The sequence below is a fragment of the Drosophila pseudoobscura genome, chromosome X, assembly GCF_009870125.1.
Source record: "Drosophila pseudoobscura strain MV-25-SWS-2005 chromosome X, UCI_Dpse_MV25, whole genome shotgun sequence".
Taxonomy (NCBI): Eukaryota; Metazoa; Arthropoda; class Insecta; order Diptera; family Drosophilidae; genus Drosophila; species Drosophila pseudoobscura.
This window is the reverse complement of record NC_046683.1, coordinates 61,769,746-61,787,659: the sequence shown is the minus strand read 5'-3', so window position 1 is coordinate 61,787,659 and position 17,914 is coordinate 61,769,746. Positions and strand designations below refer to the sequence as shown.

Below are 17,914 nucleotides of genomic sequence, written 5' to 3'. Positions count from 1 at the left end.
TACTGAGGGCTACAAGAATTATATTGGAACTGTTCTATGGGCTCGAAATTGATCGAAATTGTGGCTAAAAGATGATCACAAAACCCTTTCCACATACTCAACAAGCACTTGGGGAAAAGTAAAATAACCAAAATAAGATTCGGGGGAAACGGAAAAGCGGAAAAACGGAAAACAGAAGAAGACATTGAAGAAACTGATCAGATATTCTTTAGTTTGTTATCACTTGCTCTTCTTATAACATACGACTAACAGCTATCTTTGGGATTCATTCGAACTTTGCTGGCTCTTCATCTATCTTTTTCTTTCTTTTTTATCATCTTTTTCGCACTACTCTGGTTTATATTCTGGCTCGTTCTTCCAGCTCCCTTGGCTCCTTTGCCCTCTCCTTATCCTGCAATTCATCCTTCGCTCTATAAAAATATAAACAATTTCTGTTTCTGCTCTACACACAAAGGGGGGCAGGGGACCTGGATTTGTTCGATCTCTGATCTAACTGGCCGATCATCTGAAGTGTTGTATGTCACTATGGTTGTATGTATGTATATATCATCTGGCACACGCCACGTCAAGGCCCAGGAATATGGATATATATTCCAGGAATTGGCGTAGCGCCTTTGGGGGGGGTGGTTCGAGGTTCGAGGTGGGGGTGCATACTACTGCCTCCACGGGAGCCCACAGCCATGGGATGGGCCCGCTCCGGATTGTCTGCCGAGCCGCGCCAAACGCTTAGTAGAAGGAGCTGCACCAGGCATCGCCCGCCGTGGGGCTTAGCAGGCCGACCATGCTCGTGCTGTGATGCGTGGTCACGGCGCCAGTCACCACGGACGGGGGCGATGCGATGGTGGCATGCGTCGAGCTTGGCAAACATTGGAAGCAGTAGTTGGCCCCGTAGTTGCTGTCCCAGAACTGTTGGCCCTTGCACTGGAAGCGCACAGCGAACTCCAGCCGCTGGCCCACATGGAGCGAATTGCCGAACAGCACGAAGGTGAACTTGTCCGAGAATCCATCGCAGGAGTTCTCCACGTAGTTGGCCTGTAGATCCGCGTAGCTGCGCCAGCCGTCCAGCGAGTAGCGGATGTGCACTGACTTGTGGAAGTCGAGATTGCGCACGCGCACCGATCCGGATATCGTCTGGTTGATGTTGTCCGAGACGGCGGCATTCTCCAGAGAGACCTGCTTCTCCCTGACCGCATCGAGGAATGTGGGCAGGCCGCCCGGCTGCTGGAACAGCGGCATCAGCAGCTTGTCCGACTTGGGCCCCATCTGCATTGGCGGCTCCGATTCGAGTATCTCCAGATCCTCGAACGCCGACTTGGGTATTGTGGGTATCTCGTCCAGGAAGGTCTTCACATCGGCCAGATCCAGGCCCAGCACATCGGCGAATCGCACGATCTTCTTGCGTCCTGGCGTGCCCGGTGGCGTCTTTCCCGTCTTCAAGGAGGAGCAGCGTCTCACCCTCTGGGGCCGGCAATCGTCTTCATCGTCTGTGGTGTCGATGCCTTGGCTGTGGCTCGTCTTCTTTTCCACCGCCTCGGCGGCATCCTGCTTGGCCTTCTCCAGCTGGGCCAGATCCACATCCACTGTGAGATTGCTGCCGGTGTCTGCTGTCACCGATTTGTCTGTCTCATCCACCCCGCTGTCGGCGGAGGCATGGGCGTCGGTTGCGCCGTCTAGGCCCCCATCCGACGATGGGGAGGTATCCAAAGTTCTGTCGGGTGTCGGGACATCGTAGACCCTCTCATCCAAGATTCTGTCGGGAGTGGCCTCATTCACGACTTCTTCTTCATTTGCTTTCAGTTCGAGCTGCTCCTCTGCGTCCACGTGGCCATTGGTCAGAGTGGCAGAGGGCTCTTCTGGGGGAGCCTCTGCCACAATACCGCCGCTGGCTTTGAAGCTGTCACTCTGTTGCAGCAGTTCGCTGAGTATTTGTGCCTGCAGGAGCGCCTCATCCTCATCCTCCTGATCCACCACTTCCACAACCAGCTCCTGTGGCTGAGTTTTCTCAGCTGTCTCTTTCTGTTTTTCCGGCTCCACCACCTGCTGCTGACCGTTCGTCAGCTCGTGTCCCCCATTCATTGGCAATGCATTCACAGAGTCAGTCAACTCCGAGGCTGGATGCTTGCTGGGCTCCGGGGCCTGGGGCTGTGCGTTTACCGTGACCAGTATCTGATCCGGGGCCACTGATCCGACGGCCGATGTGGATGTTGATGTGGCATCGAAGTAGGGTCCATCGGCGGTGCTGCTGCTGTGACTGCTGGCGGCCGAGGCACAGGCATAGCCCGACTCGGCCGTCGAGTTGTGTGGCGTATTCGAGGCGGTTTCAATCAGACGCAGGTACTCGCACTCATCCACCGGACTCCCGGGCGACTCCAGCTCACAGTCAAAGTCGAAGAACGAATCGGACTCGTGGCGCAGCGGCTGCAGATCGGTCACAGTCTGTTCGGAGTCATGGGCATTCACCCAGGTATTGGTATTGGTGCCATTTATGATGGGCTCGTCCTCGGGATTTTCCGCGCCCTCCTCGTTTGCCTGCAAAAAAGAGAGAGACTTCGATTAGCAAAGTTCTAAATATTTGGGAAATGCTCAAAAAAATAGTAGGCCGCACCAAATAAATCAGAGTCTTTGGTCAGTCTATCAGTATTCCAGTAGAGCTAGTCGTCGTACTAGTGTAAAACCGTAACTCGTATAATTTTGTAATAAATCCCACAACACCACCATGCTGACGATGCCAAGTTTGAGACAAATGGCTCCGGAATTTCAAACGATTGCGGTCGTAGCCGGAGGTATACGGGATCTATCTCTGAGCGACTTGCGTGGCAGATATGTGCTGCTGGTGTTCTATCCGGCAGACTTTTCGTATGTCTGCCCCACCGAGTTGCAGGCGTTCAGCGATCGGGCTTTGGAGTTCCGCAACGTGGGCTGCGAGGTGATGGCCTGCTCGACGGACAGCCACTTTGTGCACTGCGCCTGGATAGCTCAGCCGCGCAAGAAGGGCGGCCTTGGGGAACTGGACATACCCCTGCTGTCCGACAAGTCCATGAAGATAGCCAAGGACTATGGCGTGCTGGATGAGAAGACGGGCCTGGCCTTGCGGGCCACCTTCATCATCGATCGCGATGGTCTGGTGCGCCAGATCACGGTCAACGACAATGGCGTGGGTCGCAGTGTGGACGAGGCACTGCGTCTGGTCCAGGCATTGCAGTTCAGCGATGAGTTCGGTATGGTCTGCCCTGTTAACTGGAAGAAAGGGACCAAGGGCATGAAGCCGGACGAGTCCGGCAAGGAGGAGTATTTCAAGAATTCCACATAAACAGAAACACATAAACACAGTCTTTAGATAGAAATGCTGTTCAGTTCAATAAACCCCACCCATAGAGAGTTTAATATCTTGGCTCCCACACAAGGATAACCCTTAAAGTTTCTTAGTCTTACCTGTGATCCCAAGGTGCGCAGCTTGGAGGACAGACTCCGTGCAAATGCCTCGGCCCGGCCACGGCATGAGGACATCCCTATGGTTGGTATGATTGAGATAATGCTGCAGGGCGGCCTGCTGTCCGGCGTGCTTGTGTGTGTCAGTGGTATATCGCCGGGATCGTTCATTTACGTCACGTCACGCACACACACAGAGTCGGATATAGTATTGCAGCGGATCTCCGGAATATCTGCAATTATACGTACATATAATATCACCCAAATGTATGACGTGAGTTATATATTGAGCAATTTCTGTTGTTGTTTTGCCTTAAGTAAACAAATAAATTTCACTCGTCACTTTCTCTTTCCTTTCTTCAATGTTTTTGGATTTGAAAACAGCTGGCAAAATACATATATAGATTTCCATATCATTTTTTATTAACTGCAGCGCATATTTTCCGTTCTATTTTTAAATGATTTGATTTAGCGGGTTGTCATTAATATTTTAATAGATCGTTTAAGGAATTTATGTGCAGATTGAATATTGAAGAATATCGTGTCTCCCGAAATATGAATATTAGTCCTTAGTGAAAGGCCAAGGATATGCCTGCGTGAATAGATTCTTAGTATAAATCATGTGATGAAAACACTGACAGACCTGATGACATCCCCAAGCTGAAGCAGGTGACACCATAACAAATTGTTAACATTTCTTGTTCCCTCTGTTTTGCTCTTGGCAAATGGGTTTGCTATTGTTTTCATTTTCGGGAAGCGCTCGCTGCACGTGCTATACCTTTGATCAGGTGAAAAGCCAAGCCACGCCCGTTAACAGAGAAGGATCGACCGAGAGGCAGATGCCCAGACAGAGATAGCGACAGGGGAAGGAAGTACCGCCCCCAATTAAGACATCACACAGAGTGACATTCGAAATTAGATGCGCCAATCGAGGAGGAGACAGAGTCAATTGGCCTTGAACTTTTTTGCGGCATTTATTCTCTGTCTACTTTTTCGCCCGATTTTTCAACTTTTCTACTTTTCTATTTTTCTATTTTTTGTCTCGTTTTTCGGTTTTAAATATTTTACTTTTTATTTTTGGCAGCCTGCATAGGAAATTTAATTAAGCAGAAGAATAAATAAAACGAAAAAAATGAGCTGAACAGAGTTGTACGAAAAAATAAAAGATCGTCGGACAATCGATCGATTAAGGAGGTCAAAATGCCGATCTCTCTTTAAATTTCCTTAAAATGAAATCAACTGCCTGCCTGTCCGCGTATAAGTATTTTATACAGATATTATATAGAAATTCCTCTGTAGATGAGTTGATGTGGCACCTTATGGCCGAACATATTTCATGATTCACAGCCATCCCTTGGGGACGGACAGATTGCAGTTTCTTTTTCGGCATGAGTACCTTTACTCATTTTTTTGTTCGTCTCTCTCTTTTCCCTATAGATAGGTCGAAATTGCTTTTGGCCGTATGCCAAGTGGCTAAATGCGTTTTGGGTGCAGATGACGTTGGACCAAGAAACGCAAAAAAAAGAAGAACAGATTACAAAATTAAAAATATACACATTTAAGAGAGAAATGTACTCGGGAATAAGTAATTTATGAATTAAAGATTCATTGGAGCCTGATATAATGAGTTGGTAAATAACAGAAGATCACCGAATCACAGAGAAAAAACGGCAGAGGAGAGTTCATCGAAGTCATGTAAATTTGCTTTTAAATTTATATTACCCTTAGGCTTTCTCTCTATTTTTGCCTAAAAATATTACTCATATAAATAATAATTGATAATGCAAGCCTCACATAAATAAAATATATGCATAACAAACAAAATAAATAAAATAGAAACAAAATGAAAAGAGTTCTATAAATAGATCTACGACAACATACATATGTATGTATGTACGTATGTCTTGTCGTCTTTCAGTTCTGTTTTATGGCCAAAGTAACATTTCCGTTGTATTATTTTTGGCATTTGCTCACTTTCTTCATTGGCTTGAATCATTGAATCTTTGGCTTGTTTCGACCGTAACCGAAAGATACTTGTACTAAGATACTGCGCTCCTCTTTTAAGTAGCCCCACACGCACTGGGGAGAATTGGGAGACAGAGCCATAAAGCAGCTTAATTGAATTAAATTGGTGGAAATGTAGTGGAATTGATATTACTTCAAGTGGTTAACGCAATAAAAATAACTTTGCATTATTCTTGATTGGTTCACATCGCGTCTCTGTCTGTGCTGTGGAATGAAGTCAAGGTGCTGTTGAGGTGTCAATTCCGTAGATAAAAGATACCTACATTCTCCGTTTATTTACTAATTTAATAAGCTCTTTTCTTATGTATGTTTAAAGAAGTGCGCATTTTGTCAAAACCGTTTGAAAAGCGGAGCTAAGGTGGGGTGTACCCACCTTAGCTGTATACAAATATTCATTGCCTTGAAGAGTACCCCAAAAGAAAGTAACTGAAACTAAAACAAAATCTTAAATATCACTCGAAGATGCTTGCGAAATTCCGAATCTGTGTAAAATGCAGTTCTTCAATTGTAATAAACAATTATCTTAAAGATTTACATTCCAATCTTCAAAATCAGCAAGTCAAATTCCAATGGCGCACTTTCGAATGCATTTATTCATCCACACATGAAACACGATCTTCGATCAGTGATCCGTTACCAGAGCTGAATTCAATACCATACTCGCTTTAATGGGCAATCAATCGGAAAATAGATATAGAATATCTTCAGAGCCTTCAGAGGCTCTCGCAGCTCTTCTAAAATATGTATTTACAGCCTGATGATCGGACACGCTTTGATGCGCCACAGATACACAGACAGAGAGTGGCTTTAGCTTATCTCTGGGATCGCACAGATGCATTTGTCATGTCAATTAGTTAGTCACTGCTCCTCCGAAGCTTTTCACAAGTTATATAGATGCGCCATTAGCCGTTCGATTAGATGTTTCTAGGCCTACTATTAGCATTTGCCGGTCGCCGGCTTATCACCTGAACTACACATGATATTTGCGAGTGGGCGATGAGTTCTGGGCTCTGGGTTCTGTTGGTGTAGCAATTGTAGCACTAGCACTTTTAATCGTGCTGCGGCGTCGTTTCGATTATGAAAATTGATAACAAAATTTGCAATTTTATTTATAGCAATCGGAATTGACCCGGACCGGGAATGGTTTTTCGAGCCGATACTCATACTCTCCCTAGTGCACTCTCCCTGGATGTGCGCTGGCTCACTTACACTCGCCCGGCGGCCAGACCTATCTGGTGATATAATCGATCCACTTGGTAGCCCACCGCTGGTAGAGCCAAACTTTTAGTGGTCTGTCTGTGGAAATTAATTCCTTGAGAAGTTGCCGAAGGAACCGAAGGAACAACTACTGCGTCGGGCAGATGGCATCTGGGACATCGGACATCCACAGACTCGAAACTCGAACTCGAAACTGCACCACGTCTGCAGCGTCACGGTGTCGGGCGTGCACTGAATACAAAAACGATCTGTTTTGTTTTGTTTTTGGCATTCAGCAAAATTCAACCTGATTGATAAGGCAATATAGGATCGGTTCGGATCGAATCGGAATCGAAATCGAAGCGCACCAGAATCGCAAATCGCAGCCAAACACCAGCCAACGTTGTCTGCTGTCTGCTGCTGCTGCCCTCACACTGATCGCGCCCTCAGTCCGCAGTCCAACACTCCTCCCTCCATCCATCCATCGCTGCATCTGCATCTGTATATGTTCATCTGTATCAGTATCTGCATTTGTATCTGTATCTGTATCTCAGGGTGTATGTGTAATCGTCGCAGTGCATCCCAAAAGGTAACTGCAGCCGCCGCCGATGCCGATGGCGATGGCGCTGGCGATGTCGATGCTGTGCAGCGGCCGTCAGGCTGTCGCTTCTATAGACGGATGCTCGTGATCAGTGACGTCGCCAGCCTCGAATGTCTGTCTCAATATTAATCTTAGCTAACTGCTCTTCGGATCACCCTTCCGAATGGGGGATGCTACACTTAGCGAAACGGTTTATCATACAATTGAATTTCGAATGTTCGCATTGAATTCAAACTCTCTTTGAAATTAATGTATTAAAATATATGGCATAAAAATGTGTAGATTCTTTAAATTCTTCAAGCCAATATTCCTTAACCAAAGTATTTGCAGGCTACTCCCATTTCGATTATGCCATTCAACAGATTGGGATTATTGCAATAAATTGGTAAGTACTCGAACATATTGCTCTATCTGTCATATCTCCAGCTTTGTACATAAACCAAAGATAAACCAAATACACGACAGATAGCTAATACCATAAAAATGGGTAAGGGGCTATTGATCAGCGTGTCTAATTGCTCTCAGCTCTAAGCCTGTTTCTGCCTCGGACGAGCGCCCGCTGTGATTGTGGGTTGCCATGTTGGCCGATATGCGATATGCATCTAATCAGCCTATCGGTTGTCGGTTGTCGGTTGTTGGTTGCTGGTGGTTAAACTTGCGATTAGATTTATGGGTTCAACGCCAAATTGTGATTGTTTGGACACAGGCGCCGGAGTAGTTTGCAGTACTGATTTTGCAGGCCTCAACATTTAAAGTTGGACGGATGAGTGACAGTAGGTGACAGTAGGAGACAGCAGCTGATAAGAAGCTGATACTATGCGGATCGTTGAACTGCCCCACTAGACAAACAGGTTTAGACAGATCCAACCACAACTAGAAGTCATTAAAGTCCTAACAATCAATTAATTAAGACATTTATTCGTTTTTTGATCTGTTCAACGAGTGGCGATAAGATAAGATTGGTGCTAAAAATGTTTGAGGTTAATCTAATAATGGAATTATGTATAGCTAAAAATATGGTAAGTTATTTTAAAGGTACATACAAGCGGATCTTCGAGGGGGATTCTGGACTTTGAAGATAAGGCAATTTGTGCAAATACTTCGAAATACTTTCAGATATGTAGGTAGTGCTACTGTATAGAGCACCAGGGCTCATTAGAGAACATTTATACGCTGTCATTCACTGTCGCATATATCATCAGGCATAAGTTCCTGTCAAAAACGCCCAGACCGGCAAGTGCCGCCCACGCTTTAAAGATAGATACATATAGTAATATATGTGTTCGAATACGTGTGTTCCCTCCATCAACAAACCACAACAGCTGACTGCCTGACTGGCTTTTCCTTTTATTTATAAATAAACCGAAATTAAGAATATATATTTCTTTATGGTAAATTAGCTCAAAACTTAGACGGACATACGTAACACGCGCGGCGCCGCACTCCACTTGCGTGCCTCTTGTTTTGGTTTTGGGATTGGTTTAGGGTTTGTGTTTTGTGGAAGGGAATCGATTTGCATCGGAACTCCATAACAATCAATATATACATATACAGAGTATACGGAATGGCTTTCACGAGCCTTGTTTCAAGCGCTAATTTGCTGTCCGTAATTTGTTGCTGTTGTATCTAACAGATACTCTGCGCTTGTGTGAGTGCGTGTGCCCCGGTCCCGTGGATGTGGGGGTGGTGTTCTCACTCATTTTTTCTGCTTTTCGGCTGGCGCGTGTTTTTTGTATGCTTTTTTTTTATTTTTTATTTATATTTGTATGACATTGCTACCCAACGAAATGTCAAAAGCAAACAAAGCCGAGAGCCGTGACCAGCAGCAACAAAAACAAAGCCACAGGAAAAACGCTTGCGCTGTGTCTGAAAACACAGTTACAGACACACAGATACTACTGGTGGGGGCAGATACTTTCGCTTTCCTCCTTTTATGATTATTGTTTGGGTTTGAAGATGTGGGGTTTGCGATTGCTTTTCCCATAGATTGTGATAACGAGACATTGTTTTGGATTGTTTTGCTTTGATTGGGGATGGTTAAGGAAGAGTTTGTCCTGGAAGTACGTCAAGAAAGGCAGATTTCTTATGTAAGCATTTGGGTGCGTAAAGTAAAAGGTAAATGATATTAGGAAAGTGCGTAAATATATGAGAAAGCTGGTGGTTCTGCAGCTTATTACTTTACATTTTCGTCTGTTTAAAGGATCATACTAAGAAGCTGTGTAGAATCTGCATAGAAACTGCATTGAAAACTAATTGATTCTCAACTTCTTTCGGAAAATTTAAGAATAATAAACCGGTTTATCCACTGTATATTCCAATCTATAGAATACACAAGACTATAATTCAACTTAATTTTTATAGTCTGGTAGATGAAACTTGAACTCCCTGAACTTGTCCCCAATTGTTCCGACTCTCTCGCTCTCTGGCTTAATTCATGTTTTGGTTCAGCTTCCAGCGCAATGACTTTAGATGCCACAATCAATGTCAAATGTATCTCATGGATACACGCACATGGTAATTGCAAAAAGAGCAAGCAAGAATTATCACGCAATCGTTTGGCATATACCACATCATCATACATATATCTAGAACACGCACTTAATTATGCTTCCACCTTATTTATGTATGTACATATATTGTAGGAAATATGATGGAATGATTACCAACCTGTAGTTTTAATATAATTCCAAGGCGTTCCTTTTTTGGCCTTTGCCAAAGTTCTTCTCGCTCTCGCACAGGCGTAGCAATAAAAAAAAAGAATTAGTTGTCAAAAGCTGTCGCATAAATATCGCCTACATATACCAATTCTCTATATAGCATACTATAAATGTGGCGGGCGGCCTTTTAGGTATTGCGTGCCTTTTTGTCGTTATGTAGTCGTCCAAGAAAGTGACCCAATATGTGGGGCGAAAGGTCACCGAAGGATTGCGTCTGAACGTGAACTTTCACTTTCACTCACTTTCACACACACACATATACACCTTCACTTTTGAGTTTGGTGGCCACCAGAGGGCGTTAGTTGCTTAGATAACACTTTCCTTGAATGGAATTTTTGTATTTTTTTCAGATATGTTTTATTTCATTTATTTCTGCAGTTCATTTATTTTAAGAGAAAAAAATTGTTTATTTCAATTTGAAAAAAAAAATAAACCGGATAGTTTTCTACTATATCTTTTCACTCGCGTTCCATTCAAAAGTTTTTGATTTGGGTTAAGGCTTTGGTTTTGATAAGGACTCGGTGTGTGTTTTGGTTTCAGGGTTCTGAGAGGAAGGGTCTCAATCTACAAAAAAAATTCACTCGGACTGCACACGAAAATCGGACAATATCTTTTAGATTTTCACGGTTATCTTAAGTTTTTATTTATTTTTTTTTTGTTTTGGTTTGGAATCCGTTTTTGTGTATTTTTATTTTATATTTATATTTATTTTTATTTTATTATGATTTTGCGCCAGCGCTGAGTGGCAGCCGTGGCAGCAGCGCCCGTTGTAGTGGCAACATTGGCGACTTGGTCGCAATAAGAGTGTCATTCAAGGGCATTGCAAGGTCGCAGCAGTTGCGTCTTTCGCCCACTGGCGGCCGAGAGGCGAGAGCAGAGCGTCGACAGCCGACAACCGCATGGCGCGGCGGGGCGGCCTCTTTTTTTTCTCCGATACACAGATACCAAAGATTTTTTGAGAAATATTTCGCGTATTATTTCTCGTTTCAGCTTCTGTTCTTTTCGTGCAAAAAAAAAAAAAACAGCCCACAGAGAAAGCGAGAGCCGCTGCGCTTTAATTATTATTAATTTTCATATCGTTGTATCTCAAAGATACATTTACTTGTCGAACATCTAGTTTTAGCTGCAAGCGGCTTTGGCCTCTCTTGAATCTCGTTTTGGATCGCCCGTTTGGCCGTCCTGTCGTGTGGCAACTGAGGCAGTATCGCCAAAAGCTGCAACCTTGCCAGGTCGCCTTGCTGGTTCTCATTCGCTCTCTCTCTCTCTCTCTCTGTGTTTGTCTCTGTGGGCGGTTTTTGGGTGGCTACGCCAGAGAGCGCAGTGGGGCAAACAATTGAGAGAATGTTGAAGACTCAATTGGCACAGTGGCTGAAATGTGTGGAATCCAACCTTCCTACGGGTTCTAAGTGTACTTCGCCATGTATTCGGCGAATTTGAATTTTATGTACATATGGCGAAAAAACGAAAAATAACCAAAGAAAATTGTGTTTAACGTTTCTAAAATTCAACTCCACATACCGCAATTGCTAATTTGGCCCACTGTGCAGCAATTGTTTGCTGTGGGCACTCTCCCTTTAGCGTCTCTCTCTCAGTTGGCTCTCAGTTGTGACTATCTCTATCGCTCCTCTACTGGGGTCGGTTGCCCGTCCGTCATGTGTGGAGCCGGCATTTCTATCGTATTTGTTTTGTTTCTTCAGAACATTTTTGTTTGGTTTATATTTGCATTCTTTAATTGTTTGTTCAATTTTGTTGTTTGTTTCATTTTACGATTAATTGTTTTATTTTCTTTTTAGCCAGCAGTCCGGCCAGTGTAACTGAGAGGAGTATACACACAGATACACACATATTTGTGTATGGTACATTCCGCTCATTATTATTTTTAAAGTGCGTTGACTTCGGGGCTTCAGTAGCTGCAAATTCTTGATCCATTTACATGGGCATTGCATTTCTTTGAGGCAGATACAGATGCAGATACAGCTGCAGATACAGATGCAAATGCAGTCAAACACATGGTCGGGCCACCACCCTCTCTTTTGCTGCTCTCTTCTCTCTTTATTTGTCAGTATTCTCTTTGCTGTTCCATTTTCATCTGTGGGTCAACTAGCGACTACTTTCGCTTTCATTTCTCTGCGACGGCGCTCTGAACCACAACTAATTCAATTCCGCCTGAGCTCCACCTCCCCTCTCGTGCGGGTCCCCCTGGATAGCCCCCTAGTGTGACAGAGAGACAGAAAACCTAGCCCGAATAATATTTGCTTTAAATTCGGCTCTATTCATCACATGACGTTAAATTAACTGCAATTAGTTGGAAATTTCGGCACAGGTGTCTCTAATTAGACTCTTAGACAATGAATGAACTAAATTAACTCATTTCGGTTAGCATTTCAAGCTATTATTATTGATAGATAGATAGATGATATACCTAGATATACCAGATATCACCGGTGGGCACCGAGATTAATGCTTAAAGCCGCAGGACCGACTCGATTTATTTTGATTTTCCCATATTTTTCGCTATCATCAAGAGGGATTCCACGCCCGATTGGCACGCATATATAATTAATATAGCGATAAAGAAAAACAATTCGGGTATACGGCTTATGATAAGGAAGTAACGGTCCATGCTGGTCCATACAAAACACACGTTGCAGACATTTTCAAATTCTGCTACATGTCAACTACACTACGATGTAGTAAAGACAATTCGCGACAGAGACACTTGGTCGCAAAATTTGTACTGTTTTCCGCCATAGACTGCTTTGTTTGTTGTATTTTTGTTTTGCTAGAAACAAATTGAATGATATTTAATACACAAATTGATACGGTATGGCCCCCAATACTTACATGCATTTTCCACCCAAAAGTATGCTCTTTACAATTTCTTGCCTATAATATCGATTGTCTTGCATCTTTCAAAATCCTGTAGCTGTTACATAATCAGCCCCTTTCCGCCCCCGCAAAGGACGAAGACTATTAAATTTCATTTTTAGAGTTATTTTAAGGAACATAGAGTATAGAAACTTTCCTTCGCAGGTTTTTGCATTTCCGTTCTCTCAAATCGTAGAACAACTGATGCATATCCCTGGATTGCATTTATGTTCTTATCACGCATTGACCTTCCAAAAATGCAACTTTGGCGCGCAGCTCCACCGACTATCCAGTCGACTGTATCTGTAGTTATCGTGTAGTTACCATGTCAAAAAGGTACATTTTTGCTGACCTTTTGCTGCTTAAACCTAATTTTAGACACAATCAAAAAAGAGGGAGTCCCTAAAATTAGCCAGTCATATAAAAAGTTATTCATTAATCGGATAAAATTACGTGTTCAAGGCTGGAGGTCTAGTAATGGAGTAATGGAGCTAGTAATGGACAGAGAACGATTAAGCCATTGTCGACCAGTGAAAGAAGGAATTTTATCGCTTTTCAGACAGTAAGTTTAACTAAAGATAAGTAAAGATAGGATGGACTTACAAGAGTAATAATAAATATAATAATTATTATTGTTATTCTGTTTAAATAACGGAGATTTTTGAATTCTGCTACATTTCAACTACACTAAGATGTAGTAAGTTCGGCATATTTACGGTATATTTTGAAAATGAGACGGTATATTTTGGTATATATTGAGGGTCATACGGTTTTTCTTTATCAATAAATTCGCGGTCACACTGGTTACATATTCATATATTTTTTTTTTTTGCAAGTTTCTGATGACATTAATAAATTGAAAGTTTGAGGAAGCCGTCAAAACGTCGTGTCCGTGGCTTGGCTTGTGTTTCGGTCGCGCAATCGTTCGAACAAGAAACGGGAATCCATTCAGAATGTCCGCCAGCCTTATACTTTCCGGGGACTACCGTGACCATGGCGCCCAACAACCATGCCAGCAACAACAACAACTGTTGCACCAGCAAGCTCCCCTGCATTCAGTACTCCCGTATGTAAGTGGTTGCCATGGTAGCGGCCCAGCTGTAGCGTCCCTCAGCTGCGCTGTGGCATTAGTATGCGTGCCGTGTAGCTGAGTGGTGTCAGAAAATGGGTTTATCTGTGACAGTTTCTTTACTTGGGGGAAACCCATTCCTATCAGTTAGAGCTAGACAGTCGCGGCAGTAGCATGAGCTTGATCTTATAAGCCGCTAAGATTTATATATATATTTATTAGAGTTTATAAAGAACCAGTTAGCAAGTCTAAAGTCCCACCTTTTCAGATGCTTATCGAAGATGAGGTGCACGGAGTTATTGAGCTGCCGAGCCACATACAGGAGATTGTGGAGCACCCGCTGTTTCAACGCCTGAAGAAGATTCATCAGCTAGGCCTAGTGGCGTGGGTGATAGCACCACATGCTAATCAGAAACGCTACGATCATTGTTTGGGGTAAGCCTCACAAACACACAATAATTTCGACCTAATTCTGAAGCCGATCTCTTCCAGCACCTACAAAAGCGCCCAGGAGCACTTGAGAGCCATTGAGCGCAACTCTAAATATGAGACTAAGCTGCCCGATTGGTGTCGAAAGGCGGTAGAGATAGCAGCTCTCCTGCACGACATCGGTCACGGACCGATGTCGCATGCCTGGGAAAAAGCTTCCCATAACAAATTCAATGTAAGATTCGTGGTCTTGGACGAACTTGTATTATTATTTTTTGCATTTTTTCTTGTTCTTTTCATTCAATAGCACGAGGAAAATGCTCTGGACTGCGTGGATCGCATATTCAATGATGCCCGCCACCCGGAGCTTGTGGCTTTGCGGGATGAAGGTAGTGGCCGTGGAGTACGGCTAATAAAGGCATTAATATTGGGCGACACTGAGTACCTGAACTTTCCAATGATGGGGCATGCCTACATCTTTGACATCGTGCACAATAATCGCTGCGGCTTGGATGTGGACAAGTGGGACTACCTCCGACGCGACAACAAACGCCTCAAAATACTCGGCCCTGAAGAGATGGACTTTGATAATATATTTCTTAAATCACGCATATCACAGGACGGCCAACGTATTGAGTATCGTTATGATGACTATCATCGCATCTATACTTTGTTCGCGGCACGAGCGCGTCTCCATGTTGAGGCCTATCAGCATCCAAAAAATGCAGCTGCAGAAAAGATCTTCGTGGATTTGGTACAGCGTCTGGCGCCGCAGATGTTTGACCTTCGATCCAAGGACGCTGGCTGGTTGAATCTGGATGATGACCATATCCTGGAGATGGTCAAAAATGATCCAATGGCCGCATATATCCGTGAGCCTCAACGCGTTGTCGAACTGCCATCTCTCGATTGTTTAGGTGCCAATGCCTTACCCGTTAGCAGAATCATCGAGGGACCTGGCAGTACTATGAAGCCCGATAAGGCTTTCGCTTTGTATGGCGATAAGCGGTATGAAAAACTACCTCTATTATTATTCTGAAATGACTTGTGATTTCTTTGTTTTATTTATAGCAAGAAGCGTAAAATCAATCGATGTCTGAGTGCAACAACATTCAACAAGTGCTTTACATTAGAATGAAAATGCGCAGCAGAATCTTCACAATAATTTCTAAGAATTGAGAGAAATTTTCGTTGTTTTTTATGTTCCATTTTTATGTTTCTGTTTGCCTAGTATGTATTCTTGTGTTACTCTTGACACTTTTTTTAGACATTGATTGAAGAACAAAACTCAGTTTTATTATTGATTGTATTCCCCGTTCGACAACAAACAGAGTCCAAAGCCGAAGTGTTCTTAGAACAATCATTTATTATTTAGTACATTCTATCATCATACGTTTTCTTAAAACTAGAATACTAACACAAAAATTTCAACAGTTCACTTGAAGACATCACAATTCGAATTCAGGTCTTTCTAACCTTAAGTACACACTAATCAATATAAATATAAGATGTATTTTTGATAACCAATTTGAAATATACACAAGAGAAAACAATTAATTTGCTACAACATACGATAATGGGTGGAACTTCTTAGCTGACTACAGTTTCGAGTATAATTTTGAGTGTTTGTTTGTTCGTCTATACAATGCATTTGCAATATTTGATCCTAATTACCACCAAGGCCGGGCTGATGTGCCGAGTCTGTGATAATGCGCTGTGGCAGATGGGCGGCCAGATATTGTTTGTGGAGCCTCTGGCGACAGAACTGATAGAACTCGATCTCGTTGGTGAAGTTGCGTCTCACTATATCCTTCACACTCTCGCTGACGGGTGGCTTGAAGTTATTCTTGTTGATCTTCGTTAGGTACTCGGCACTAGCTGTAAGACGAGAAGTTTATACAGAGCTGTGGTTACATGGATGTATCAAGTTCTGATGTGACGAACTCAAGGGGCGCGCATTTATTGCGCTGATTCGTGCACAAAGAATGTGTCTGAATGTGCCAGCTGAGTGGGATCGTTTTTCATACACTTCAATTAAGGTTCGTTCACTCTGCAAATGTTTTCCCAGTTTTTATGATCTCGTTATTCGACAACTTACTTGCATATATATCGCGGACGCCCTCAAAGAATCGTGGCACATACTTTTCCAGCACAGAGAGCGTTGTATTGAGATCTTCGAGCACCCCAACAACAGCATATTGCTGTTCCACAGCAAATTTGGCCTTCTCCAAGGCACCCACCGTATTAAAGGGACTGCAACGTATACAGAAAGATGATTAGTTTCAGATAGCTTGGGATCGGCGGCAGCACTCACGTGCACTCGTAGTCATGGCCGCAGAAGAACAGGCTCTGGCGGCGATGATCGCCAATGCCCTCCACAGTGACACCTTGTGTATAGGTGCACTCCTGATCTCCGCTCAGGACACACGTTTCAAAGTCCTTCTTCAGCCATGCCGGGTGTGGCAGCGGTAGATCGGGAAAGGCAGCTTTACGTTCCACAAAGTACCAGGGAGCCCTCACGTAGTAAAACCAGCTGATAACGCGCTCGACTGGATCGCGCACCACATTCAGATAGATCGGCTTGGGCAGATTGAACTTGGTGAAATTGGTGAAGCACACGTGCTTGATGAAGACCGAGGGCTCGGGCAGCTCACTGATAACCTCGGCCATTTCCTGCTGCTGATCCTCGGCCAGGCGGATGGTCTCCACCTTTTGTACTGCATCGCGATGGAATTGAAAGTTGTTACGCTCAGATAGGCGTCGGAGGAGCTCCATAAATGTCTGACTGCCAACCTTTGGCACTCGATTGAAGAACACCAATTCCATTTGCGCCTTCCGGGTGTTGTTCAGGTCCCGAACATTGAGCGACGACATCTGTGAATGGAGAAAGCGTTTGGTTCGAATAAAACTAGGATCTCACATTTGTGTCATCTTTTTTTTCCTCTCATTATTTACCTGCAGATCCTTGGTGTTTGATATGCATAAAGGGGTATTAAGGGGGGTCTTGACCTAAGAGATTTTTCTTACACCTAATAAAAGACACAATTGTTTTGGCACCAACTGTATTTATTTGGAAGATATGAGAACATTCTAAAAATTCTTTGGTTAATATTGAGTCGAAGTATGTATTTCCTTAGCGAAGATTATCTTCGAGTTGCAGGGCCAAATATTGTTTGTACAGACGCTGCTTGCAGAAATAATAGAACTCATACTCATTGGTAAAGTTCCGTCTCACCATTTCCCTAACGTCTGGATCTACGCGGGGCTTGCGATTGTTGCGATTCCGGTTTCGTATGCTATTACTGTGCACTGAAAGAGGATATTCCATATAGTATAATGCCACTTGGGGGGTACTTGAGCTGCTTGAACACTTTAAACCTCTGGGACTACCTACACTTGTACAGAAAGCGAGCGTGATTGAAGAACCTAGGGACATACTTCTCCAGAACGGTCAGGGTAATGTTTTTCTCCTCCCAAGTTCCCACCACAGAGTACTCCTTCTCCACACGACTTTTCGCCTCTTGGACAGCATGGGGCGAGTTGAAGGGTCTACAGATGGGATAGACATAACCACACTTC

General features: G+C 43.7%; 4 protein-coding genes across 9 annotated transcripts in view; 2 read left to right on the top strand and 2 right to left on the bottom strand.

The window, feature by feature from the left end:
• Positions 1-229: 229 nt before the first annotated feature.
• On the bottom strand, positions 230-11,149 carry Gbs-76A (Glycogen binding subunit 76A). Of its 2 annotated transcripts, none has more exons than XM_015188530.2 (3): positions 9,920-11,149; positions 3,433-3,662; positions 230-2,529 (listed from the first exon to the last, which is right to left on the bottom strand). In XM_015188530.2, exons 2-3 carry the CDS (start codon positions 3,598-3,600, stop codon positions 727-729), a joined length of 1,971 nt encoding a protein of 656 aa, XP_015044016.2. In that variant the 5' UTR covers positions 3,601-3,662; positions 9,920-11,149; the 3' UTR covers positions 230-726. The 2 variants fall into 2 exon arrangements, with proteins under 2 accessions (XP_015044016.2, XP_001352940.2); XM_001352904.4 differs by lacking the exon at positions 9,920-11,149 and adding an exon at positions 6,664-6,977.
• Prx1 (Peroxiredoxin 1) lies at positions 2,615-3,384 on the top strand. Its single transcript, XM_002135539.3, has one exon. It carries the CDS (start codon positions 2,717-2,719, stop codon positions 3,308-3,310), a length of 594 nt encoding a protein of 197 aa, XP_002135575.2. The 5' UTR covers positions 2,615-2,716; the 3' UTR covers positions 3,311-3,384.
• On the top strand, positions 7,520-15,888 carry fal (SAM and HD domain containing deoxynucleoside triphosphate triphosphohydrolase falten). 3 transcript variants are annotated; one of them, XM_015188531.2, is made up of 5 exons: positions 7,520-7,637; positions 14,175-14,341; positions 14,399-14,570; positions 14,643-15,343; positions 15,407-15,888. In XM_015188531.2, the coding sequence occupies exons 1-5, from the start codon at positions 7,527-7,529 to the stop codon at positions 15,471-15,473; spliced, it is 1,218 nt and encodes a 405-aa protein (XP_015044017.2). In that variant the 5' UTR covers positions 7,520-7,526; the 3' UTR covers positions 15,474-15,888. The 3 variants fall into 3 exon arrangements, with proteins under 3 accessions (XP_015044017.2, XP_015044018.2, XP_001352941.3); XM_015188532.2 differs by lacking the exon at positions 7,520-7,637 and adding an exon at positions 13,611-13,903; XM_001352905.4 differs by lacking the exon at positions 7,520-7,637 and adding an exon at positions 13,612-13,907.
• The window catches only part of pip (heparan sulfate 2-O-sulfotransferase pipe), a 38,315-nt gene continuing 36,024 nt past the window's right edge, over positions 15,624-17,914 (bottom strand). Inside the window, exons 4-6 of one of the 3 annotated variants that reach the window (XM_002135540.3) lie at positions 16,650-17,209; positions 16,434-16,588; positions 15,624-16,213 (exon numbers count right to left, since the gene is read on the bottom strand). In XM_002135540.3, coding sequence (XP_002135576.2) covers positions 16,002-16,213; positions 16,434-16,588; positions 16,650-17,209 — 927 coding nt within the window. In that variant the 3' untranslated portion in view covers positions 15,624-16,001. Of the gene's footprint in view, positions 16,214-16,433; positions 16,589-16,649; positions 17,210-17,380; positions 17,645-17,729; positions 17,885-17,914 lie in introns of those variants that run through there. The other 2 variants (XM_033381664.1, XM_033381663.1) reach the window with 2 other exon arrangements.